Below are 21,806 nucleotides of genomic sequence, written 5' to 3'. Positions count from 1 at the left end.
TGCAGGGTTGAGGTGCCACCCCTTGCCTGGTGGCAAGGGGACACCCTCACACTGGAGGACCACGCCCCCATCCTAACCCTGTCCTCCTGGGAAAAGGCCCCTGGTGCCACAGGGATGGCTGTCCTGCCCCTTAACAAGGAAAGGGAAATTTACCAATTTACCACGTGAGCTGTGCCTTCCTCCCGGCTTTGAGACCTCAAATGAGTTTGCTCCAAGGAAGGTATCAGGCCTTCCCCATACAGACTGGGGGGCACCTGGGGGGCAACCTGTGACCCCCTCCCGCCATCCCATGCACTCTGCTGCCAACATGCAGCCTCTGGTTCCTGCGGGGAATCTCTTAGCTGCCCCCTCCCCCGTGCCCTCATTGGCCCTATGCCTCCCCTCATTAATGAAATCTCTGTCCTCCCTGATGGCTGCTCTAATTACTGAGTTCATTAGTGGCCCAGCCAGGGGCCCTAGAGAGGGGGTGAGCCCTCTGGGGCCAGCGAGGTCCCCTACCCCTGTGCCACACTGACGGACTGCCCTGGGACGTGGCCACCGAGCAGAGGGTGACAGCGGCCACCCGGGTGTCCCAGCCCACCCCAAACAGCCCCACTGGGGGTTCTGCACCCAGGTAAGGCTTCCACGGGCACTCTCGAGTGGGGTGCAGGAGCTGGGAGCCGCGTGGTGGGGTTTGGAGAGTTTGGGGGCCAAGGAGTGGAGGGCAGAGCAGAGCCCACCCCTGCGGCACCAGGACGCCCCCCGTTGGTGGCTGCCACGCCCCGTGCTCTGGGTCAGCCCGTGGCCATCGCTGCGGGATCCCTGCGAGACGGGACGGGACCGGACGGTCAGGCAGGGTCCGGGGGTCGCTGCAGCCCAGCCCAGCCCAGCCTAGGGCTGCAGGATGCCCGCAGCGCTTGGGGCCAGGGCTGCTGGCCCAGCAGGGCAGCCAGGGTAAAGCTGCAGCAATCCCGCAGGGCTGGGGGAAGTGGAGAGCAGGACAGGAGGCCCGGGGACGCGCCTACTGCTGGCACCTGCCTCTCCCACCTTTATGGACACCGCGGTCATCCCCTAAAACCACCATCGGGCCTGGGAGCCACCTCAGTCCCTGCTCTCTGCCAACACCAAGGGCATCATCAGATACCAACCCTCGGGACTGGGGTCTGGGGGCACAGGACAGGGCTTAGCCGTGCCACCACTTCATGTCCTGTTCTGTCCCCCCATGCTCCAGCCCCACGTCCCATCTCCCTCCCTTGGGGCTGTGGAGACTCCCAGGGAGTCCCTCCCTGGCTGCAGGGAGGCACAGCCAGGAGTGACCTGGGATCTGGGTTCCAGCTGGGGTGGGAAGCAGCCTGGGGACAGTGCCATGGTCAGGGTGGGGATGTGCCAGTTAGGGGCTGGGGCCGAGATGCCCCAGGTGCTGCATTGCTGTCACTTTATGGAACCTTTCTGCAGGAGGAGATACCAAAAAAACCCATTTCTGTGGCCTTAGTGCTCCATGTCTGTGAGGGACTGGGGATTTTAGGGTCTGGGGAATGAGGACTGTGGCCATCCCCATGGCATCAAGGCACCTCTGTTTGTGCTGATGCCCACATGTCCTGGTCCAGCCCCTTGCTATCACTTTATGGATCTTCTTTGTGCAGTGCATTGAAAAAAAATCAGCATGGACTCAGTACCAGGGGCCAAGGGGAGGAGGAGGCCTAGGGAGGGCAGAGGAACCACCCTGGGCAGGGTGCAATAGCATCTGGGGGTGAAACACCCCATGAGTAACGGGGCTCTTAGGTGCCACTAAGTCTTGGAGGGCTGTGGGGACCTTGACTCTGGGCTGTCTCTGCCCTTATATGGTGAGCAGAGGCAGGGACGTGAGGGAACAAAGGTCTCCTGGGTGCTGGCACCTGAGCACTCCGCCTAGGTACGCTCACCTGTGCACCCAGCCCTGCAGGGAAGGTGAGCAGTGGGGAAGGGAGAGGGGACAGAGGGTGGGCATGGGGTGGGCAACACATCCCATGACTCCTGGCAGCAGGTTAGCCTGGGGACCCACCTGAGCCCCATTTCAGGGGTGTGCTGTGGGCGATGCTTCCCCTGGGTCTGAGGTATGGGATGTGGGTGCTCAGGGGGCAGCACGGTGGGGCCAGGTGGGGTTTTGCAGGGCTGGGAAGCAGAGACCTCCCGTGTGGGCAATGCCAGCACTCCCTGCCAGCCTCCATCTGGGGAGCACAGGGTGGCTTTGCCTGACCCAGCCCCTGTGCCGGCTTGAGGGGAGCACTGTCAGCCTGGCAGAGATGGCTGGGACAGCCTCGGCAGCACCGGCACCCAGCAGCCCTGGGGAGCCAGGATGTGCCCTCCCTGGGGGGCATGGATGGGCTGGGGGTTTGGAGCAGGGGGTCTGAAGTAGGCCCTGTGAGTGTGTGTGCGTATCTGTGTGTGTGTGTATGTATCCGTGTGTGTTGTGTGTGTAAGCAGTGGCCATGTCATGCTTTTCCACTTCATGCCAAGCCATGCCAGGACAAGGCTGAGCAGGGCCAGTTCCTGCTGGTGCTGGGGAGGACAGGCCACCCTGCAGCAGTGTCACCCAGCTGCCGGTGCCCCGCACTGCCCTGCCCCCTGCTTGGAGACAGGGCAGGGCCCTGGGGCACTTATGGAACCTGCACCTTCCCAGCCTGGACCCTGGTACGGGCTCATTGGCGGCTGTGCCAGCCGAGCTGAGGGGATGGCACGGCACCTGTGTGCCACATTCCTGATACCTCAGAGCTGGGGGTCCCCTCGCCCCGTGCAGCTCCGTACTGGGGAGTTTACAGCCGGGCTCTCTGCAGAGCAGGCAGGGAAGCAGATGTCACAGCAGGTTGGCTGTGTCCCAGCTCTTATTGACACTGTCTGCCATTAACGAGGGTGTTGCCAATGCTGGCAGGTCCCCGTGCCGGTGGTACCTGTCACCATGGTGGAGCTCAGCGCCAAAGTCTCCAGGACACTGAACAAGACCACGCCGGGCATCCAGATATGGCGGATTGAGGTGGGAATGGGGGCACACCACTGGGGCTGCCTTGGGGGGTCTCTGTGAGGGAAGATCGTCCCTTTGTGTCCCCAGGACCTGGGTTTGGGGGTCTCAGTGCAGCACCCAGGGTTAAACCCTGCAGCTCCTGGTGCTGGGGGCAGTGGGTGGTGGGGCTGGGCTGGGCTCGGGGGTTCCCCCACAGGGCTGATGTGTCCCTTCCTTCTACAGAACATGGAGATGGTGCCAGTGCCCACCAAAAGCTACGGCAACTTCTACGAGGGGGATTGCTACGTGCTGCTGTCGGTAGGGCAGTCAGGGGGGGCACAGGGGACTGGCTCTGCCCTGAGGGGCCGGGTGCAAGGAGGGATGTATGGGGGCCTGGGGACACGGGTGCTCTTCTAGCGGGGACTGGTGTCCTGCAGACACGCAAGTCTGGGAGCAACTTCAGCTACGACATCCACTACTGGCTGGGCAAGGAGTCGAGCCAGGATGAGCAGGGGGCGGCGGCCATCTACACCACGCAGATGGACGAGCACCTGGGCTCCGTGGCCGTGCAGCACCGCGAGGCCCAGGGACACGAGAGCGACACCTTCCGCGCCTACTTCAAGCAGGGACTCATGTATGTCAGCCACCCCTGGGCACCTGTTCCACGGGGGGGACACTGGGGATGGGGACAGCTCTGTCTCAGTGAGGTGGGGGAGGAAGAAGGAGCATCTGGAGCTGGGCTCCATCTATCCATTGCCACATGTGTGTACCCCAAACACCTCCCTGTGCACAGAGCTGGAGGGACACCCCAGTGGTGTGAGGAGGGGCACCCAGGGCTAACACCATGTCTGTCCCCTCCCAGCTATAAGAAGGGTGGCGTGGCCTCAGGCATGAAGCATGTGGAGACCAACACCTACAACGTCCAGCGACTGCTGCATGTGAAGGGCAAGAAGAACGTGGTGGCAGGAGAGGTGAGTCATGGCATGTGTCGAGTCTGGATCAGGATCAGGCTAGAGCTCCCCCAGACGCAGCTGCCTCCGAGCAGGGTGCACAGTGGGTGTGGGATGATGCTGCCTTGCCTTGCAACTGCTCCCCAGAAATCCTCTCACTATTCCTGAGAGGAGCTGCAGAGCCATGGGGATCCAGGCATTCTGCTGCTTGCCACCCGCCCTTCTCAATCCCATGCTGCTGCAGGTGGAGATGAGCTGGAAAAGCTTCAACAGAGGAGATGTATTCCTGCTGGACCTGGGCCAGCTCATCGTCCAGTGGAATGGCCCTGAGAGCAACCGAAACGAGAGGCTGAGGGTACGGCCCGGGGGTTCCAAGGTCCCTTCCCGCAGGAGGGGGGTTTCACCAGCCACCCCCTCCCTCATCTGGGCTTCTCCCTTCTCCCCTGGCTGCAGGCCATGACCCTGGCCAAGGATATCCGTGACCGGGAACGTGGGGGCCGTGCCAAGGTGGGCGTAGTGGATGGTGAGGATGAGGATGCCTCACCAGGACTCATGAAGGTCCTTAAGCATGTGCTGGGTGAGAAGAGGGACATCCAGCCCGCCATCCCTGATGACAAAGTGGACGAGAAGCTCAAATCCTCCCTCAAGCTCTACCAGTGAGTTTTTGGGGGTGGGTTATGGACGGGGCATTTTCCCTGGTGTCAGAGGGAGCCAGCAGCCATCTCTGCTATGTCCCACAACTCCCAGCCCCATGGACAGACACCAAGAAGGGTCAAAGCTACAGCAGAGGTGGGGATAAGTTCTTTGGGTGCCATTGGAGCTAGAGGAATCCCAGCTGCCAAGAGGATTGGTACCCGATGGAGATGCTCATGCAAGCATCACCTTTGGATGCTGTGGCAATGCGCCTCAGTGGCCCATAGCATGTGGCACCCCTCTGTCCCTGCTTGTGGCCATGAGTGATCTGCCTGGCAGGGCATGCTACAAACCAGTTTGCCACCATGGCCCAGCCAGAGATCCCCTGGGCACCACCTGTGTCATGATCTGGCTGGGGAAGGGGATGGGGAGGGTACATCCCCACAAACCCTACCACCCTGTAATGGGGATGGGGTTTTCCAACCCACTTTCTAAGCCTTTTTCATCTCTTTTTCTCCTGTCAGTGTCTCCAACGCCAGCGGAAACCTGGTCATACAGGAGGTGGCAGTTCGACCCCTGACTCAAGACATGCTCCTGCACGAGGTCTGTCACCCATGGGATGCTTGGGCGTGCCCGGTTTCCTCAGCAGCTTTAATCCTTCAAAAGCTGAATTTGGTGGACTTGCCTAAAGTCCTAATTTCTATTGTTGCCCCTTCTTCAAGGACTGCTACATCCTTGATCAAGGAGGTATCAAGATCTTCGTCTGGAAGGGCAAGGATGCCAGCAAGGAGGAGAAGCAGCAGGCGATGAGCAGGGCGCTGGTGGGTGCTGGGCTAGGGGCTCGTTATGGGATAGCCTGACTGCTCCCTGGGGTGCCGGGCACTCCATGGCCATGCTCTGTGTTTGGATCCCCCCAGGGCTTCATCAAAGCCAAGAACTATCCAGACAGCACCAGCGTGGAAACAGAGAATGATGGGTCCGAGTCAACTGTCTTCCGGCAGCTCTTCCAAAAATGGACTGTCCCCAACCAGAGCAGTGGGTTGGGCAAGACCCACACCGTGGGCAAAGTGGGTGAGTGTCTCCTTCCAACGTGAAAGGACTTCTTGGATTGGGATGGGCTGGCTGTGGGGAGCTCCTGTGGCCTTAAGGGGTTTGGCTCACCCCTCTGCCCTTCCCCACAGCCAAGGTGGAGCAGGTGAAGTTTGACGCTACCACACTGCACGCCAAGCCCCAGATGGCAGCCCAGCAGAAGATGGTGGATGATGGATCTGGAGAAGTAGAGGTGGGGTGACCGTGGAAGAATGTGGGACCCTCTCAGGTCCCCCCTTTGCTACACCAGGGGATGCTGTGAGGTCCAGGGTCTGCAGGTCAGGAGGATGCACCAGCTCTGACAGCAGTATATCCCTGTCCCACCAGGTCTGGCGTGTGGAGAGCAATGAGCTGGTGCCTGTAGAGAAGAAGTGGCTGGGCCATTTCTATGGTGGGGACTGCTACTTGGTGCTCTACACCTATTATGTGGGGCCCAAGGTGAACCGCATCATCTACATCTGGCAGGTGAGGCCTCCGGGTCACTGCCCCTTGGGTGGGGGACAGGGTGTACCTCCCCGGACTGGGGGTGCTCTGTCCCTTGGGAGCAGCATGAGCATTGCCTCTTCTTGAGAGGGCGAGGGGGGGCTGTGATGGGTGCTGAGCCCCCTCTGCCCTGCCCAGGGCCGCCAAGCCAGCGCAGATGAGCTGGCTGCCTCTGCCTACCAAGCCGTCGCCCTGGACCAGAAGTACAACAACGAGCCCGTGCAGATCCGCGTCACCATGGGCAAGGAGCCAGCCCATCTGATGGCCATCTTCAGGGGCAAGATGGTGGTGTATGCGGTGAGCACGGGCTTCTGGGGGCATGGGCTGCCCACTGGGCTTGTGGCACCAGTGGTGACCTCCTGTCCCTGTCCCCCAGGGTGGCACGTCACGGGCAGGCAGCACAGAGCCCGCACCCTCCACCCGCCTCTTCCAAGTGCACGGCACCAACGAGTACAACACCAAGGCCTTCGAGGTGCCTGTCCGCGCCTCCTCCCTCAACTCCAATGATGTCTTTGTGCTCAAAACCCCCAGCTGCTGCTACCTCTGGTATGGGAAGGTGGGTACTGCTGGGCACTGGCGTGAGTGCTGCCACCTCCCAGACAACTGTCCCCAACTCCACTTCCTCCTCTTTGGCCTGGGCCAGTGATGGAGCAGCTGTGCTTGCTTGGCAGGGCTGCAGCGGCGATGAACGTGAGATGGCCAAGACTGTGGCTGACATAATCTCCAAGATGGAGAAGCCAGTGGTTGCAGAAGGACAGGAGCCACCTGAGTTCTGGCTGGCCCTGGGGGGCAAGTCCCAATATGCCAGTAACAAGAGGTACCTGTCCTGTCCCTACCCATGCCCAGGGGTAAGCTGGGCCACCAGTCCCCAAGCAGGGTGAGCCTCATTCCCATCATGTTGACCCCTCTCAGGCTGCAGGAGGAGAACCCCTCTGTGCCCCCTCGACTGTTTGAGTGCTCCAACAAGACAGGCACCTTCTTGGCCACAGAGATCATAGACTTCACCCAGGATGACCTGGAGGAGAGTGATGTTTACCTACTGGACACCTGGGACCAGGTGAGCTGGGACAGCATGGAGCAGGGGACAGATCTTTGATCCCACAAGTTGATGTTCCTGCAGTTGGAGGACCTGCATCAGCCACAGGTGGTGGGATGGGAGGCTGGAAACCTGTCTATACGTGGTCCCACAATGCTTTTTCCAGCCTTCTTGTTCCAGGGAATGCTGAGGACGGACTCACAGAGTCCTTCTCCATGGACAGAGCTCATGTGCCTCCAACCATGGCCCCAGAGGGCTCCATCTCACCCCAGTGGTGGACCCAGTAACTTTATTGCAGGTTTTCCTCTGGATTGGGAAAGATGCCAATGAGTCAGAGAAGGAGGCGGCAGCAGTGATGGCACAGGAGTACCTGCGGAGCCACCCCAGCGGGCGTGACCTTGACACCCCCATCATTGTGGTGAAGCAGGGCTATGAGCCCCCCACCTTCACCGGCTGGTTCCTGGCCTGGGACCCTCTCAACTGGGACGTGAGTCATGGCAGGGGGAGAGGTTTAAAAGACCAGGGAATCCCTTTGCAGAAGGGAGCAGATGTGGGTCTGGCCTAGGAGCATCTCCAGGGGGTGGGCAGGAGCTTGCCTGATCCCTGTGCGTGCTGAGGGGCTGAGCCGTTTTGTCTCCTTCCCAGGACAAGAAATCCTACGAGACACTGAGAGCTGAGCTGGGTGACGAGAGCAGCCTTGGGCAGCTCACCTCTGTAAGTGGCACAAGGAGAAAGGCAGCTGGGCTGGGTGGGACACAGAAAACCCTCCCAAACCGTGGGCCGGTGACAGGAGGGGCTGCAAGGGCAGATCCTCAGTGAGCACACCTGGAGCCAGCCTGGTGCCTCCACCCTGGGCCAGGCCCTGATGTGACTCTGCACCCCCCATTCAGGTGATCACATCCAGGGAAGAGGTCTTCACTGCCACCACCACCCTTGTGCCCACCAAACTGGAGACCTTCCCCTTGGATGTGCTGGTGAACACCTCCGCTGATGACCTGCCCCGGGGTGTGGATCCCAGCAGGAAGGAGGTAAGATGAGGCCAGGGGGCTGCTGGAGGGGGAGACAGGGAAAGCCCCTCCCAGTTCCTCAGCTCAGCCTCTCTCTTTCTCCGGCCCCAGGACCACCTCTCTGATGCGGACTTCCAGGCTGTTTTTGGCATGAGCCGCTCTGCCTTCAGCAGCCTGCCCTTGTGGAAACAACAGAAGCTCAAGAAGGACAATGGACTCTTCTAGGGCAGGAGCCTGGGCACAGCAACAATCCCAGCTCTTTAGCAAATAAAAAAGTATGAAAAATAGGGCTGTGGTCTCTCCTCTCCATCCCCAAGGCCCAGCCCCAGGTGTGGGGGTTATTTGTTTCAGGGCTGGCACACAGACACAGGTTTTGACTGGGCACCGCCAGCACAGGGGAGGATCCTCAACTCCTTTTCCCCAAGGCCTTCCTTTGTCCTGGCTGTGCTCAGAGGTGATGCACAGGCTGGGCATGCTCGAGGTGCCAGGACTCTCCCATCCGGGCACCTGCAGCTCCAGGCTAAAGGTCCAGTGTGCAGCTGGAGCCACTCCCTGCCTTATCACTGGAACTGCAGTAAACACGTGTGGTACCAAAGGTAAATGAGGGACACCGTGCCTGCGGGGACAGACACCAGCGATCTTGTCCTTGGACCCAGGAGGGAGGAGGGTGTCTCCCTTCTACTTGGGCTCTACAGGGATGCTGAGAGGCACTGAGGTGTCCCCTCTCTCAGGGGGGCCAGGCTGGACATGTGCTGAGGGGCACTGAACACACACACAGGATGTTCCCAGGCAACTGAGCAAAAGGAGAGGTGGAGGTGCAGTGCCCAGGAAGAGCCAGCAGAAATAAGATTCCAAATCAATAGAGGGTTAATAAAGAGGTTTTAATTTCACAAAAATCTATCTACACATCATTTAAAAATGGGCAGGGGGAACCCAAGAGCAAAAACTGTAAAGAATAGAGAGGAACAGGTCTGCTAAAACACAGAGAAAAGCACTGCTCCACATCAACAGTGTAAAGAACCAGAAAGTCAGGGTGCAGGCAGAAGCCAGTGGGAGGCAAGGCTGGAGTGTGGCAGCAAACCACATGGACAGCAGCTGCCAGGGGTCCTGCACCCCTTTTTCTCTTTGGTGGGCAATTACAGGGATAATTAGCTCCATTAAAACAAAGCAGATGAGTTATTCCCAGCCCCACGGTGTTCCCCACCTGCCAGGGTGAACTGAAGCAGGAAGTGCTGAGCTGGCAATCAGCACTTCCCTTCCTCTATGCAGGACGGGCAGGAAGATGCACGGCTGATCTTATCTGTGCTGCACTGAGCAGGGGAAGGCCAGGCCGAGGCCACAGGTGCTGCAGAGCTCCTCCCGTCAGTCCCACTCTGCTGCTCTGGCTGGAAAGCCGTCCTTGCTCTGCAAAGGCTCTGGGTGCAGCCCTGCTGGCCAGGGCTCCCCGGGGACCCACACACGAGCTCCAGTTCAGTGACACCAAAGCTCTGCCCCTCTCAGATTAGGGGTGTAAATCAAGAGCAAATTATCGCAGTCAGACAATGAAACAACGAAAGGAACAGAGGGATGGGAGTTCCTTGAATTTCTGTGCTGAATCACACTTGTACTAAACTAGGTTGATTCAGAAGTGGGTAAATGTTTAACTGAGGAAGAGCTAGTACATGTTCAGGGCCCACAAGTAAGCTTCACCTACCTATACCCAAGGACAGGTATCCCATATGGAAGGGCCAACCTTACTGAACTTGCTGCTGCAACAGCGTGAGCAGTGGGAATGACACAACTGGTGGGCAGCACATCTCTTGAGAATTACACACCTGTCATCCTCCCCCCTGCTCTTGGGCAGGGAAAAAGCTGGCTTCTGCAAGGAAGGGGCTCTGGGGACACTCCTGCCCGGGTGAAGGTGCAACTGAGCTGCCATATGCCAAACAAAAAAGCTTAAATTATAGTATATGTCTGCAAATTCTTAATGACTAGAATAACAAGCAAGAACTTCTCATAACACAAGGAACACTGTTTTCAAGCACCAGCTTTTTCACCTTGATCCAAACAAAACTGGTTTTAAACAAAAGTTACTGCACTGAAAAATCAGTCTATGTTTGCTTTTATTATAAATAAACTGGAGTGCAGCACCTTGTAAAAACAACCTTGCCACCCAAAAAAGCAGAGCTGACTTCTGATACTACAGGAATACCAGTTATTTACAGCACAAGCATAGGATGTGCTTGGGGAAAACAGGTTTGCCCTCTGGACAGAGCAGTCCATCACACTTGCAGGGCAATCAGTTCAAAGGACAACTCCCATGTCACCACCTCTTCCCGTCGCCCAGAATTCAACCAAAATCAGTTCTGACAATAGAAAAGTATAATGCTTTGTAATAAATTAACACACACCCCCCTCGGGCTGCAGCTCACCAGATGAACCCTCTGGCACGCCTGCAGCCCAGCCTTTGCTGCTGGCTCAGAGACCAGGAAGATGCACTGTGCCCAGGGCCCCTGGGCTCGCCCCACCTGGGCACTGGGAGGGCGGTCAGTCTTCACTGCACCAGGGTCCCCAAGTGCTCGGGGGGGGGGAGGACACCCACGCTGTCACTTGCTGCTGTGCACACAAGTGGGAAGAGTCCCCTGAGGGCACTGGCACACCCTGACGGGATAAACTCCAGCGTGGAAGTGCCCGCAAAAGGTGCCTGCTGTCTCCTAAACCGATGGTTTTGTCTGCTTTGCTGCAGCCAATTTATTCCTGAGAAACTCCTAACGATAGTTTAAAAAACTCGCAAACTATCTCAACGGCAAAAAAAGTGATTTTCTTCCTTTTTTTTCCCTAAAGAAGTCTTTCATCTCTAAAACTCAGGCTGCAAAAATCAGAACTAGAGGCCAAAACAAGAGCAACTACTTTGCTTACAGCAATAACTTTGAAATGAGTAAATGTCAGTGAAAGGAAACATCTGTCTCTCCTTAATTAGTGCAAAGGTGCTAAAAAAAAATGAACTTAATAGGCTTCTCCCCCCACTGCTGAAGCAAGCTATAAAAGAAGCATCATGCTTCTAAACCCAGCAGATAGCATCACTTCTTCCTAACCATGTTCTGTCAGTGCTGAGCAAGGGCCTTCTGAAAGCTTTCCACCTGGTTAACTTCACAGTTTGAGCACTCTTGCACTCCTCAAAGAGGAGAACTGAGACATGGCTGCAGAACAAAGCCTCTTACCCTGGAGTAACACAAGACCATGGCAAGACCACGGTTCAGCTCAAGTGCCAGGTGCTGCACAGGAAGGGTAATGCCAGAACATTCTTTCCCTCCCAGAAGTGTAGCTCACCTCCTGGCACTGCTCTGTCTGCTCCAGGCACTCAGCTCTCCCAGAGTCACATCGGAGCAGCCCTAATCAACACAACTCCAGTGTGAAACACAGCACACCCAACGAGAGACCTTGCCCCTCCAAACGGCACTGATGCAACAACCTCATGGAGAAAATGCAATCAAATGATAGAACTTGTAAAACAAAAGAAATCACATATATAATCTCACATCTAAATGAGGATGACAGTGAATGGTGTAAAGAAAAAAAACAACAGAGCTGCCACCAGGTATCAATACATTCCACAGCACCGACAGTTTGTTTCCTGGAACCGCAGGGAAATCGCAGCGCGCTTACAAACCCATGAATGTCACAACGCATCAGCTTTGAGTGATTCCAAAATGCCTGTGAGCCAGATGACTGGCAAGAGCCTGCTCAGTGATCTGGCTTTCCAGTGAATATTACTAACACAACACACGCCAGGTTACAGTCTATTGCTTAAATTGCTCTTGGAGAAAACAAACAAAAGCGCAAAGTGATATGTAAATCTTCGCCACTCACGTCTCACAGGTGAATGGGCTTTTAAAGTCGAGTCTCTTTTTGCACTATTTTTTAAACCAGTTTATGAGCAGCTGTAGTCTTGTGGCTTGTTACAACTCTTTAAGGCTCCATGCTGACAAAATCATTTGAGAAACATTGAAAATTTCACCACAGGAGGGTCGCTCTGGATGTCAAGGTTTAAACACAAAGTTCAGGCCCAGGACTTGCACAGATGGTTCAACAAACCGAGCGTCCCACATTTCTACCTTTTGTCTCATGTTTTGGCCCTGAGCTGTTTGTTACTCCTGCGTGGCTGGCACAAGTTCAGAATCTTCCTTGCTCCTCAGGAGGAACAAGGTGTTTTACTCTTCACAGAGGCTGACGAACTGATCTTCCTACTTCCATGCTAAGTGGCTGTGCATTTTTTTCTGTTTCTAGTAACTCATCGAAGATATCTCTAGAACAGAACGAAAGATCAACAGTGAAAATTTTGCACAACAAAAATTCACTACATAATATAGCCCTGAGGGAATCAGCAGCTGGATTTACTCCATAAACTCAAGCATTACAAATCCTGGCAAAGAAAGATGTCTAATCTGACATCTCCAAGCAGCAGCAACAACAGAAAAGGGGGATACAAACTTTCTTCAGTTTTATGGGCCTGAAAACATTTCTACCTACAAACCCCATTTTGGCTGTGTCCTGAGATGACCATGGCTGCAACAACACAACTCTTAGGAGCAGGGGTAAGAGCATTTATAAATATCACAGCACTTGAAAAAAAAAAACCAAGCTCCATTATGATTCTGGTGTAGCACATGCGCTGAGACACTGAATCCCTTTCTTAAAGTACAGTTTAATGTATTTATTAAAACACTATGTATTATTGACATGCAATCCCACATCTCTGAACTCCAAGCACTTAAATTCTGTCATTCTGGAGACATGTTTCATCCCAGCAGAGGACCAGAGGAAGAAGAGAAGCCCCCTTCCTCACAAGCAGCAGGTAATTTTTAGGAGCAACATTCCCCAAGACACCTACTTGTGCATGTAGAAGAAGATGTATCCACTTCGGTCTCTGTCACACTGAACGGTGGTCTCCAGAGTTCTAGAGACTTCCAGGTCATTGTAGGTGAACCAGGACTGCTTCTTGATATCATAGACATCACTGATATAATGACCTTAACAACAGAATCACAGAATGCTTTGGGTTGGAACGGAAGGGACCTCAAAGGTCATCCTGCTCCAAACTGCCTGCCATGGGCAGGGACACCTTCTACTACACCAGGCTGCCCAGAGCTCTATCCAGCCTGGCTTTGAACACTTCTGGGAATGGGGCAGCCACAACTTCTCTGCACATCTTTCCATGCTGCACTTCAGCCAGTGAGCTGGTCAGCCAGGTACCCTGGTCCAGCCACCTATGTAAGATTTAAATGCTAAAAGATCCTTAAGATCCTGGTCCCTCAGTCAGCTGGCAACAAGCACAAGCAATTCCACAGAGCCCACCAGCTGTACATTCCTGTGAGCCACACTCAGGCACCATGATATCCCCAACCTGCTCCCCCATCAGCAAGTCATGACAGAAGATTTGCTTTGCTGCCTGAATTCTTTCCTATAAATAATTACACTATGGTAATTCTGTATTACAGATTTTTCAAGCTAGGTAAGAGATGAAGAATAAAATGTGGCATCTTTTACCTGAAGATGATGTGCTTCCAATATGGCTGACAATGCTGATGAGACGATAGGAGTGAGGAAGCTCCCCTGTCTGAGGGGGAAAAAAAAGTATAATTAAAGCTTTCAGGCATTCTTTTTTCCCCCCACATAGCTTACAGACAAGATAAATTATACCTGAGATATCAACTTTGGCTACTGTATTCAAAGCTGTAATCCAGTGAAGGATTACAGAAACAGACACCCTGCTTCACACCAAACAAGGAGTCCTTCCAGAAGTGGGAAATGTGTATTTAATCTATCAGCAAGCCAATGAGCATGCCAAGGAGCCTCTCTGACCTCAGAACAGATGCTGACACGAGCTCTACACTGCAAAGTTTTCTAAACAACCACTTCCTGAGCAACTTCCACTGATGTCAGAATTAATCCAGCAAATAAACAGAAAAGCCAAAAAGGAACACCATGCTTACTTCTGAAATATCAAAGACATACCATTGATAATGGTACACAGATTCAACAGCTAATACAGGATATGTAGCCCAAATTCTTGTCCTGCACCTGTAATGTCAGAGGACAACACCCTCTTTACATGCAGGAAACATGCTCTTTCTATTCAATGGCTTCTGACAATTTATTTTTTAATACTCTCTTGACCAGGAAATGTTACCTCTAGAATTCACTGACAATACTGTCAAAGAGAGTATCTTAGAGAAACTCAGAAGGTCTCCGTAGCTGATTTTTAATCAGTTTTGTTTTGGTTTTTTTGGGGTTTTGTTTGCTTTGGTTTGGGTTGGGGTTTTTTTGTAATTAAAATAACATGGTAAGACTTAAGTACAGAAATTTTCTATGTTTTCACTTTAGAATATAAATACCTTTCTAGCCTCTACACCTGCTCTGTAAAACTACCTTCAAGACTATAAAGAATAGCTATATTTCTCAGCTGGCTTTTGAAATCATGGATCACACCTCAGCATTTCTTTTCAGCTCTTCTGCTTCAGCTTCTGAATACTCCATGTCCAGAACATCCTCATTCCCAGAGTCTTCATCAGAGCCAACGCTGTCCAGGAGAGAGCTGTTAAACTCTGGATAGCAAGGAAACAATGGTAACTGCATGAGAAGCTGTGGACCACACAGGAATTTACAACAGGTTGAGGTATATCTACCCACATAAACAGGATAATAAAATTTCAAGCTTAATTTTTAGAGAAAACAAGGGGATACTGGAATTCCAAACAAAAGATCTTGCCCTTTTCCAACTTGTCAGAGCAACAGCTAAGTATCTTGGAATTAATTTTAGCACCATCTCCCTCACACTTTTCCAAAAGGGCACTATGGCAATGACAGCTGGGTGACAAAAGAGCAGTTAACACCCAAGTGGCTCTGGAGCACCAGTGAGCTGCAGACAGGAGAGACAGCAAAAGAAGGACAGCCAGTCTGGTCAGTGAGCTGAGAGTTCCTGCAACAAGAAGCTATGAATTACACTTTTAACTATAAGTTGCATGAACAAAGTGCATTTTTGAATTAAAACTGGCATCAAAATGCTACTGCTGGCAGCAGGCATCTTTTCATTGTTTTCAATGGTAAGAAGGCTGCTCACCACAGGAACTTCCAGTTTGCTTGGCTGAGCAAAATGCACGCAGCTTTCTGTAAAGAGCCGGAAGGCAGCACTGCTCCCTGTACATGCTGTTCCAAACTTCCTGGGGTTCTGCAGCTACCCAACTAATTTAAGATTTTGTACAGTTCTCATTAGGAGAAGTAGCAATGCTTTCACCAGTTAAATTAAAGCTGGTGGATGAGAAGTTGAGATTAACAGGACACTGCTCCGGAATTTTCTCTCGTCTGTTTTCAAGAGACTATCACGGCAGCTGTGATGGAGTTGTTTTGCCAAAGAGATTCTCACACTGTTTGTCCTGTTAAATCATCAGTCACTGGATTAGTGTAATCTTCTTGGGAAGTTTACAGATGTCTCTCTTACTTAACTGGGAATCCTTTGCTGCTGCTTTCCACACTCACTTGGGCCGTAGGGTAGACTACAGCCTAGAAACACAGCCACTTTGGCTGTGGATAGGTTTAAATCTTTTATCTCAGAAGGTTCTCCCATGGATCAGTATACTGATTAAAAGCCTGGGACCAAGGCCACTCACTTGGGCTGTAGGGTAGACTACAGCCTAGAAAACACAGCCACCTTGGTAGGTCTGCGCACGAAGCACCTGGCAGAGGAATTGCTCAAGGCCAGTGCACCAACAGTGCCAGGATGACTACTGGTTCTGTGCTCATGGCATCACTGGGATCCCTCATGAGACAAATGTGACCAGCTCTGCATTCAAGATGTTGTACATCTCCTTGAACAGCTGCTTCCTGATGCCTTACAAATGAGACAGTAGCAAGAAAAAGCTTGTGCTTAAGCCAAGCAACTGCAAATCAAGGTGATGGAAGATCTCTAGCCTTGAATTCTTCCTGGATATCAATCAAGGAAAACTCAAGAAGGACTGGTCACTTAGTCTGTCAGAGTTCAGGGTGAGGGATGCCTAAGCAGCATTCAACTCCTCTTCAGGAGCTGACACAGGTTCATCCAGCAACAACTGAGGGCCTTTGAAAGGCCCTGAGCAAATACAAGTATCATAACACAATACTTTATTATCCCTCCCTCTCCCTCTTTGGAGCAGGAATTTTCTCTCAGTTATGCTTTGCTCTGCCAGATTGTATGAAATCACTTGCATGCCAGCCTCACACAAATGTTAAACAGTGCCTGAGGAGGCCTACAGCACTGTCTGGACTTGGAGGAGACAGATAGCACATTTTGGGTTTCCTCCTTCACCCCCAAGAGCTATACCTTGCAGTGAGGCCTGTCCCCCCTCCCATCCCATATCTGATAGAAACAGCACTGATTCCTTTTCCCAGGAAGGAAAAAGGAAGGCTAGGGCATTTATTAATCAGCCCTAAAACAGCAATGGAAGTAACAAATAATCCTTATGTTCTGACTAGGGCCATTAGCATGCTGGCTTTGCTGGGAATGCAAAGTTCCAAGATCCACTGTGCTTTCTCTAAATTTATATTATTCATTAATGTATATTATATGTGTTGCTTATAATATATTACACATATCTCTCTATATATCTCTATATCTAACTAAAAAGTCAAGAGACTGAAGTAATTTTTCAGCTTAAGTTTTTCCTGGCACTTGCTTTCACAACCAAGAACAAGAAAAACTGACCTCAAGCGCCAAACACAACAAAGCACACACCAAAAGAACATGAATCCCAGCTGTCTTACTGACAGGCAGGAGCTGCACTCATACACACATATCAATTTTCTCTTAAAAACAACATACTGGAAGAACTTAAATAAGTTTCACCTTGTAGACTTAATTCCGTGGCTCGTTTGAGGTCATCATCCTCTTTCTGTTCTCGTGCCTCCTGATGGGGAGAGAACAAAACTTAGCTCATTGAGACATTTCACTGTTTAAAATTCTTGTGGTGCTCTTTTTCCATTGAAACTGTGCTGCTCTGGTTTCTACAACAAACTTGACATTGTAAATTAAAGGTTCTGTGTGAAGGAATGTTTGCAACCACCGAGAGTCCAATGTTCCCGTGCAACAGAACCTGGGACAAACCTTCATTAAGGCTTGTCAAAGCTCCTGAAGTTTGGTATGCAGCAGAGCGAGTCTCCAGTACCACCAAATGCTTTCCCTGGATCATTAATTTGAAAAGCATCTGAATGAATTTGTAACCCTGTGCTCAGAAAAGCTGTCACTTACACACAAAGCTCCTCAACACTTCAGCAAAATTTAGTCTGTTTCTGACCAAAGCCAGCTGAGGACACAGTCATTAAATCCTGACAGATTTTACTATTTTTAAGCCATTTGAAAGTGGAGCCAGTGGTTGTATCTAACAGGTGCAATCCACAAAGGCAGGATGCAAAAAGCACAACAAGCAGGTATTAAAAATATTACCATGACCAAGCAGCAAAGAAACCTCAAGTCAACAAACACGTCAAATGTTTGGATAATATCATGCCCCTATTCCTCCCACTACTCTTGAAAGCCCAGAGCTTTCCCAGTCAAGCTCACAGCAAGCCAGTCAATAATATTTAATGAGCTGGCTTCTTAATTTAGGGTTTGAGTGCTTTCAGCACACCTGAATGCAGCACCCCAACTATGTATTTCAAATCAAGATAACCACAGCAACTGCATTTCCATGCCCAAATCATTAGAATAGCAGATTTTTGCTTCAGAACTGTAGCAGAAACACACTCAAAGGGCAGTTTTACATTATTAGCATGAGGCCTTTTATCTCACTATTTCTAAAGGATTTGGGAATCGTTGTTAAACTACTCGGCATTGATGAATCAAAGCTACATCTGGCATGGAACATACCAGCACCTCATAATGAGTAATGGGAGAGAAAAAAATCCAAGAGCCATGGAAACATCAGATCTCATAAGGAAAACCATGACAGCTTTGGTATTAATAGAGAGCAGACAAGGGCACCTATTTAAAGGAAGACCTGGCTAAGTGTTTGCTTTATTCTCTGCTGCTTGGTTAAACTTGCAGAAATCAGTTACAGGTCTTGCAATTCAAGTGAAATAGAGATAGTTAGCACACAACTCAAGAAACCCATTCTTTCCAAGCCTAATTTAAAGGGCTTGTTTTCAAGTAAATTATTTGGGATCTTTTTTCCACTTTACTTAACAGAGAAGGATCACATAAATGTTCAGTTCCTACATTCTGCACTAAGCATCCCCTACTCTCTAGCACCAGAAACCCACCTAGGACAGACACATCTTTAGCCTGACCTGACACGGCAATTCTTAGCCTTGGCTTTGAAACCTGCCTCTTTCACTAAGTCTTGACATGACACACTGCAAGAAACTGTCAGAGAAGCTAAAGGTGGGCTGGGATCTTGATGTCAGAGAGGAAGAGTTTAGTTGAGGTTATCATCATTTTTAATAGAATGTGACAAACCAGTGCACAAAAGTGCATGGGGAACTCTGAGAAATCTGTAGATCTGTGATGTGATGCACAGGTTTCAAAGCACATTCAAAATGTGCCCAGATGTACCCAGTGTCATCACTCTACTGACACTGGAGCTAGAAGAAACCCAAACATTTTTCCATCTGATTATGTCAAAAAAAGCAGAATAATTCTTTTGCAGCTACTGCCTGAATGCAAGCTTTTCCTTTAGCTTTCAGGTAACCAGTGTTGGGGAAGACAACTTAAGAAAGCAAACTATTTCTTACTTGCTCTTGAAGGCTTTGAGCCAGCGCCTGCTGGAGTTCTTGTTCTTCCCTCTCTCTCTCCATATCGTACTGCTGCAGCCAGTCAACCTCCCCTTGGGAGCCTTCTGGAGTTTTGTTTTCCTTATTCTCATCAAAATCTTTAGTTATCTCAGTGAAATTGGCAGGACCTGAGGGATCACAAAGTACAGTTTATACTTTTCTGGGTCTTCTGTTTGTTACCATCTAAGTCCTCTTTAAATCACCACAATCCTTGCAGCATAGTGACATCTATTGACAGGGAGCTCACCCGCCATAAAACACCCACACAGGAGTCAAATGGAAAAGCTCCAAAGTGCAATATCATACTCATTTTAACTGGTGCACAATGAACCATTTGATTAATCCCTGCAACTGTTCTTAGCCTTTTATGTTCACTCAGAAACAGCAAGTTTAACTACAGAAGCCACACACCACTAGGTTTCTCCAGCCATGAACCTGAATTTCTCTGTAAGAAAGCATGGATTATAAAAATTTGCATTGCATATTAGACCTTGGAGTACTACAGATGAAGCCACAATAAAAGCCAAACCAAATGCAAGATGAAAAAAAGCACAAATCTCAAGCACTGTTTAAATGTGCTACCTTTTGCTTCAGCTAAGAGCTTCAATCTTGCACTATGTACAGCTTTAAAGGTGCATGAAGATGGTAACTTTTTAGCTCACCCTTGAAGTAAACATAATGGCAGAAGTGCTTTACAGAACATCTGAAATGAACATTCATTCAGCTGCTGCTGCATACACTCCTGCAGATGCAGGACACTTTGACTCTTGCTTGCAACTAAGAAAGTGCAACATCTGCTCCAACAGCTATCAGGCAGCAGCATGTGAAACTTCATGGTTTTGTCCTGTGCAGACTTCAACATCTGCTGATTAGTGATTAACAAGGATAATACAAGGCAGTCTCAGTATCTGTGAACCCTTAAACACAAGGCCAACAGCACCAGAACCATAATCCATCAGTCTAATCCTTTCAAGATGAAAAAAACCCCCAGAATGTATTACATGAGCTTTGAAAACTTCCACGATAAGAAATACAGAACTTATATAAAACACACACTTTTTGCTTAAGAGTAACAAAAAAGCCTTCAAATAATTACATTGTACTTTCCAAAGAAAACCTGGACAGAAATATGTTTATATGGTCACATTCTATCCCTACTTTATTTTACAACACCATAAGCAACATTGCTGTATAAAAAGGAGGGCACGAAGTAGGATGATCACATACATAATATTATTCTTATAGCCTTCCACCATCAAGGCTGTCAAGGGCTGTCCATTGAAAGAAATGTCATTTTTGGTAACAGTGGGGAGATATTCTGTTGTTAATGAACATCCTGCCTCTTAGAGGACATGAGCACATTGTTGGTCTCTTTTTTCATGCTAGTGCAACTAAAAACCTGCTGGAAAGCATGTAGCACACAATAAATGATAAACCACTTATATTTCCTTCAGCTGGCTAAAGGAAGACTTAACTTCCCCACACTGAGAACACCCAGGCTCCTCCTTGTACTTAAACATGTCTGTCAGAGGCCATAATTCACTTGAGCCTCTTAAGCTTAAAAGTCTACTCTCACATAAAAAGTTTTAGAAAAAAATACAGATATAGTTAAATTCATTACTAACTAGTGACAAAATCGCTGCATTTATGAAAGCATTCTAGTCTTATGCCTTAGACTTAGAGTCAGTTCTAGACATGGCCAAATATTAGGAAATTGAATTGTCTGGCACAGGAACCTGTGGAAGCATGTGTTAATCAAGAGAGGAAAAAAAAAAAAGGAAATTAACTTTGAATCATGGAGGTGACAGACTTACAAGAAAATACATTTTCACAGTTTGATGAACTAAATGCTTTATACATAGGGAAATTACAAAGTTTAAGCTCCTAAAACTCTGAGCAAGTCACAGTTGCAGCAGTGCACTTGCAGCCAGTTCCTAGCACCAGGAATGACTAAGCTGATGTTATCAGTAACCTGCTTTAGCCCACCTGAGTCCAGTTAATATGGTTGCTTTGCCTTACCTGAGTCTAATACTGTTTTGGGTTTCTCCATCTCCATAGATTCCAGGTTTTCTGGCAATTCCTGAATTTCATCTTCTCCAAAACCAGTGTCTGGGCTGCTTGTGGGTTTATCTTCATCATGGCTCAGAGACAGAGAAGCTTCCCTTTTGCTAATCTCTAAGACAGCTGCTAGGAGCTCATCTTCGCTCATCCCATCAAAACCAGCATTACCCAGCTCGGGTTTATCACCCTCCATTTTACTTCTTTTTGAACCCTAGAGATGAATGGAGTTATGATTAAGTGTTTGAATAAGCAGGTATACAACATCAGTTTCACATTTCCGTGGAGATTTATTTTTATTAACCCCAGGGAGTGGGAGTTTGGCACTGTCAACATTCAACATAGTTACATGAGACTCAAGGGAGAGACAGCCTTTATAGCTACACTTACTCCACAGAAAAATATTTAAGTATACACTACAACCAGTTTTTACAGGCCTTGTGGATTAACATACACAAGATAATTCTTAACTTCTCCTTCCTTTCCTTCAAAACATGTTTCCCCTTTAGGTTCTGATGAATTTTCAAGCCCCTGGCAAGTCAATGCTGAGATATAAGCAGGGAAACTGCAAGTCTGTTAGCAAAGGTTGAAGCAGCAACATGAGAGTAACTGAACTCAAATATAGGGATGGACGAACAGAAACTAAAATTGAGCTGGTATAAAGAGCAATTAAAATTAGGTTTTGTGCTGCAGATTTGTCATATGAAACTGTGATGTGAGTAGAGGGAGGAGTGCAGGAGTTGCAAACCAAGTAAGAAAACAGTTAAACAGGGAAAGGGGGAATTATTCTTTCCCAAGGAGAACAGAATGATTTT

At 50.1% G+C, this 21,806-nt stretch overlaps 2 protein-coding genes across 3 annotated transcripts in view; one reads left to right on the top strand and one right to left on the bottom strand.

Annotated features, from left to right (window-relative positions):
* The first annotated feature begins 457 nt into the window (after positions 1-457).
* Positions 458-8,440, top strand: VIL1 (villin 1). The gene is made up of 20 exons (XM_064717985.1): positions 458-613; positions 2,888-2,989; positions 3,200-3,274; positions 3,394-3,590; positions 3,819-3,927; positions 4,151-4,261; positions 4,360-4,562; positions 5,064-5,142; positions 5,262-5,360; positions 5,457-5,610; positions 5,721-5,821; positions 5,956-6,093; positions 6,250-6,408; positions 6,488-6,667; positions 6,783-6,928; positions 7,024-7,168; positions 7,446-7,634; positions 7,793-7,861; positions 8,038-8,175; positions 8,266-8,440. Exons 2-20 carry the CDS (start codon positions 2,915-2,917, stop codon positions 8,377-8,379), a joined length of 2,481 nt encoding a protein of 826 aa, XP_064574055.1. The 5' UTR covers positions 458-613; positions 2,888-2,914; the 3' UTR covers positions 8,380-8,440.
* A 576-nt stretch (positions 8,441-9,016) lies between these two features.
* The window catches only part of USP37 (ubiquitin specific peptidase 37), a 34,723-nt gene continuing 21,933 nt past the window's right edge, over positions 9,017-21,806 (bottom strand). For both annotated transcript variants that reach the window (XM_064718395.1, XM_064718396.1), the window contains exons 18-24: positions 20,953-21,205; positions 18,895-19,061; positions 17,012-17,072; positions 14,623-14,738; positions 13,681-13,750; positions 13,025-13,163; positions 9,017-12,439 (exon numbers count right to left, since the gene is read on the bottom strand). In XM_064718395.1, coding sequence (XP_064574465.1) covers positions 12,352-12,439; positions 13,025-13,163; positions 13,681-13,750; positions 14,623-14,738; positions 17,012-17,072; positions 18,895-19,061; positions 20,953-21,205 — 894 coding nt within the window. In that variant the 3' untranslated portion in view covers positions 9,017-12,351. The remainder of the gene's footprint in view (positions 12,440-13,024; positions 13,164-13,680; positions 13,751-14,622; positions 14,739-17,011; positions 17,073-18,894; positions 19,062-20,952; positions 21,206-21,806) is intronic.

This window comes from Zonotrichia leucophrys, chromosome 7 (genome assembly GCF_028769735.1).
Source record: "Zonotrichia leucophrys gambelii isolate GWCS_2022_RI chromosome 7, RI_Zleu_2.0, whole genome shotgun sequence".
Lineage (NCBI taxonomy): Eukaryota > Metazoa > Chordata > Aves > Passeriformes > Passerellidae > Zonotrichia > Zonotrichia leucophrys.
The sequence above is the reverse complement of the archived record's forward strand: the minus strand, read 5'-3'. Positions and strand labels throughout refer to the sequence as shown.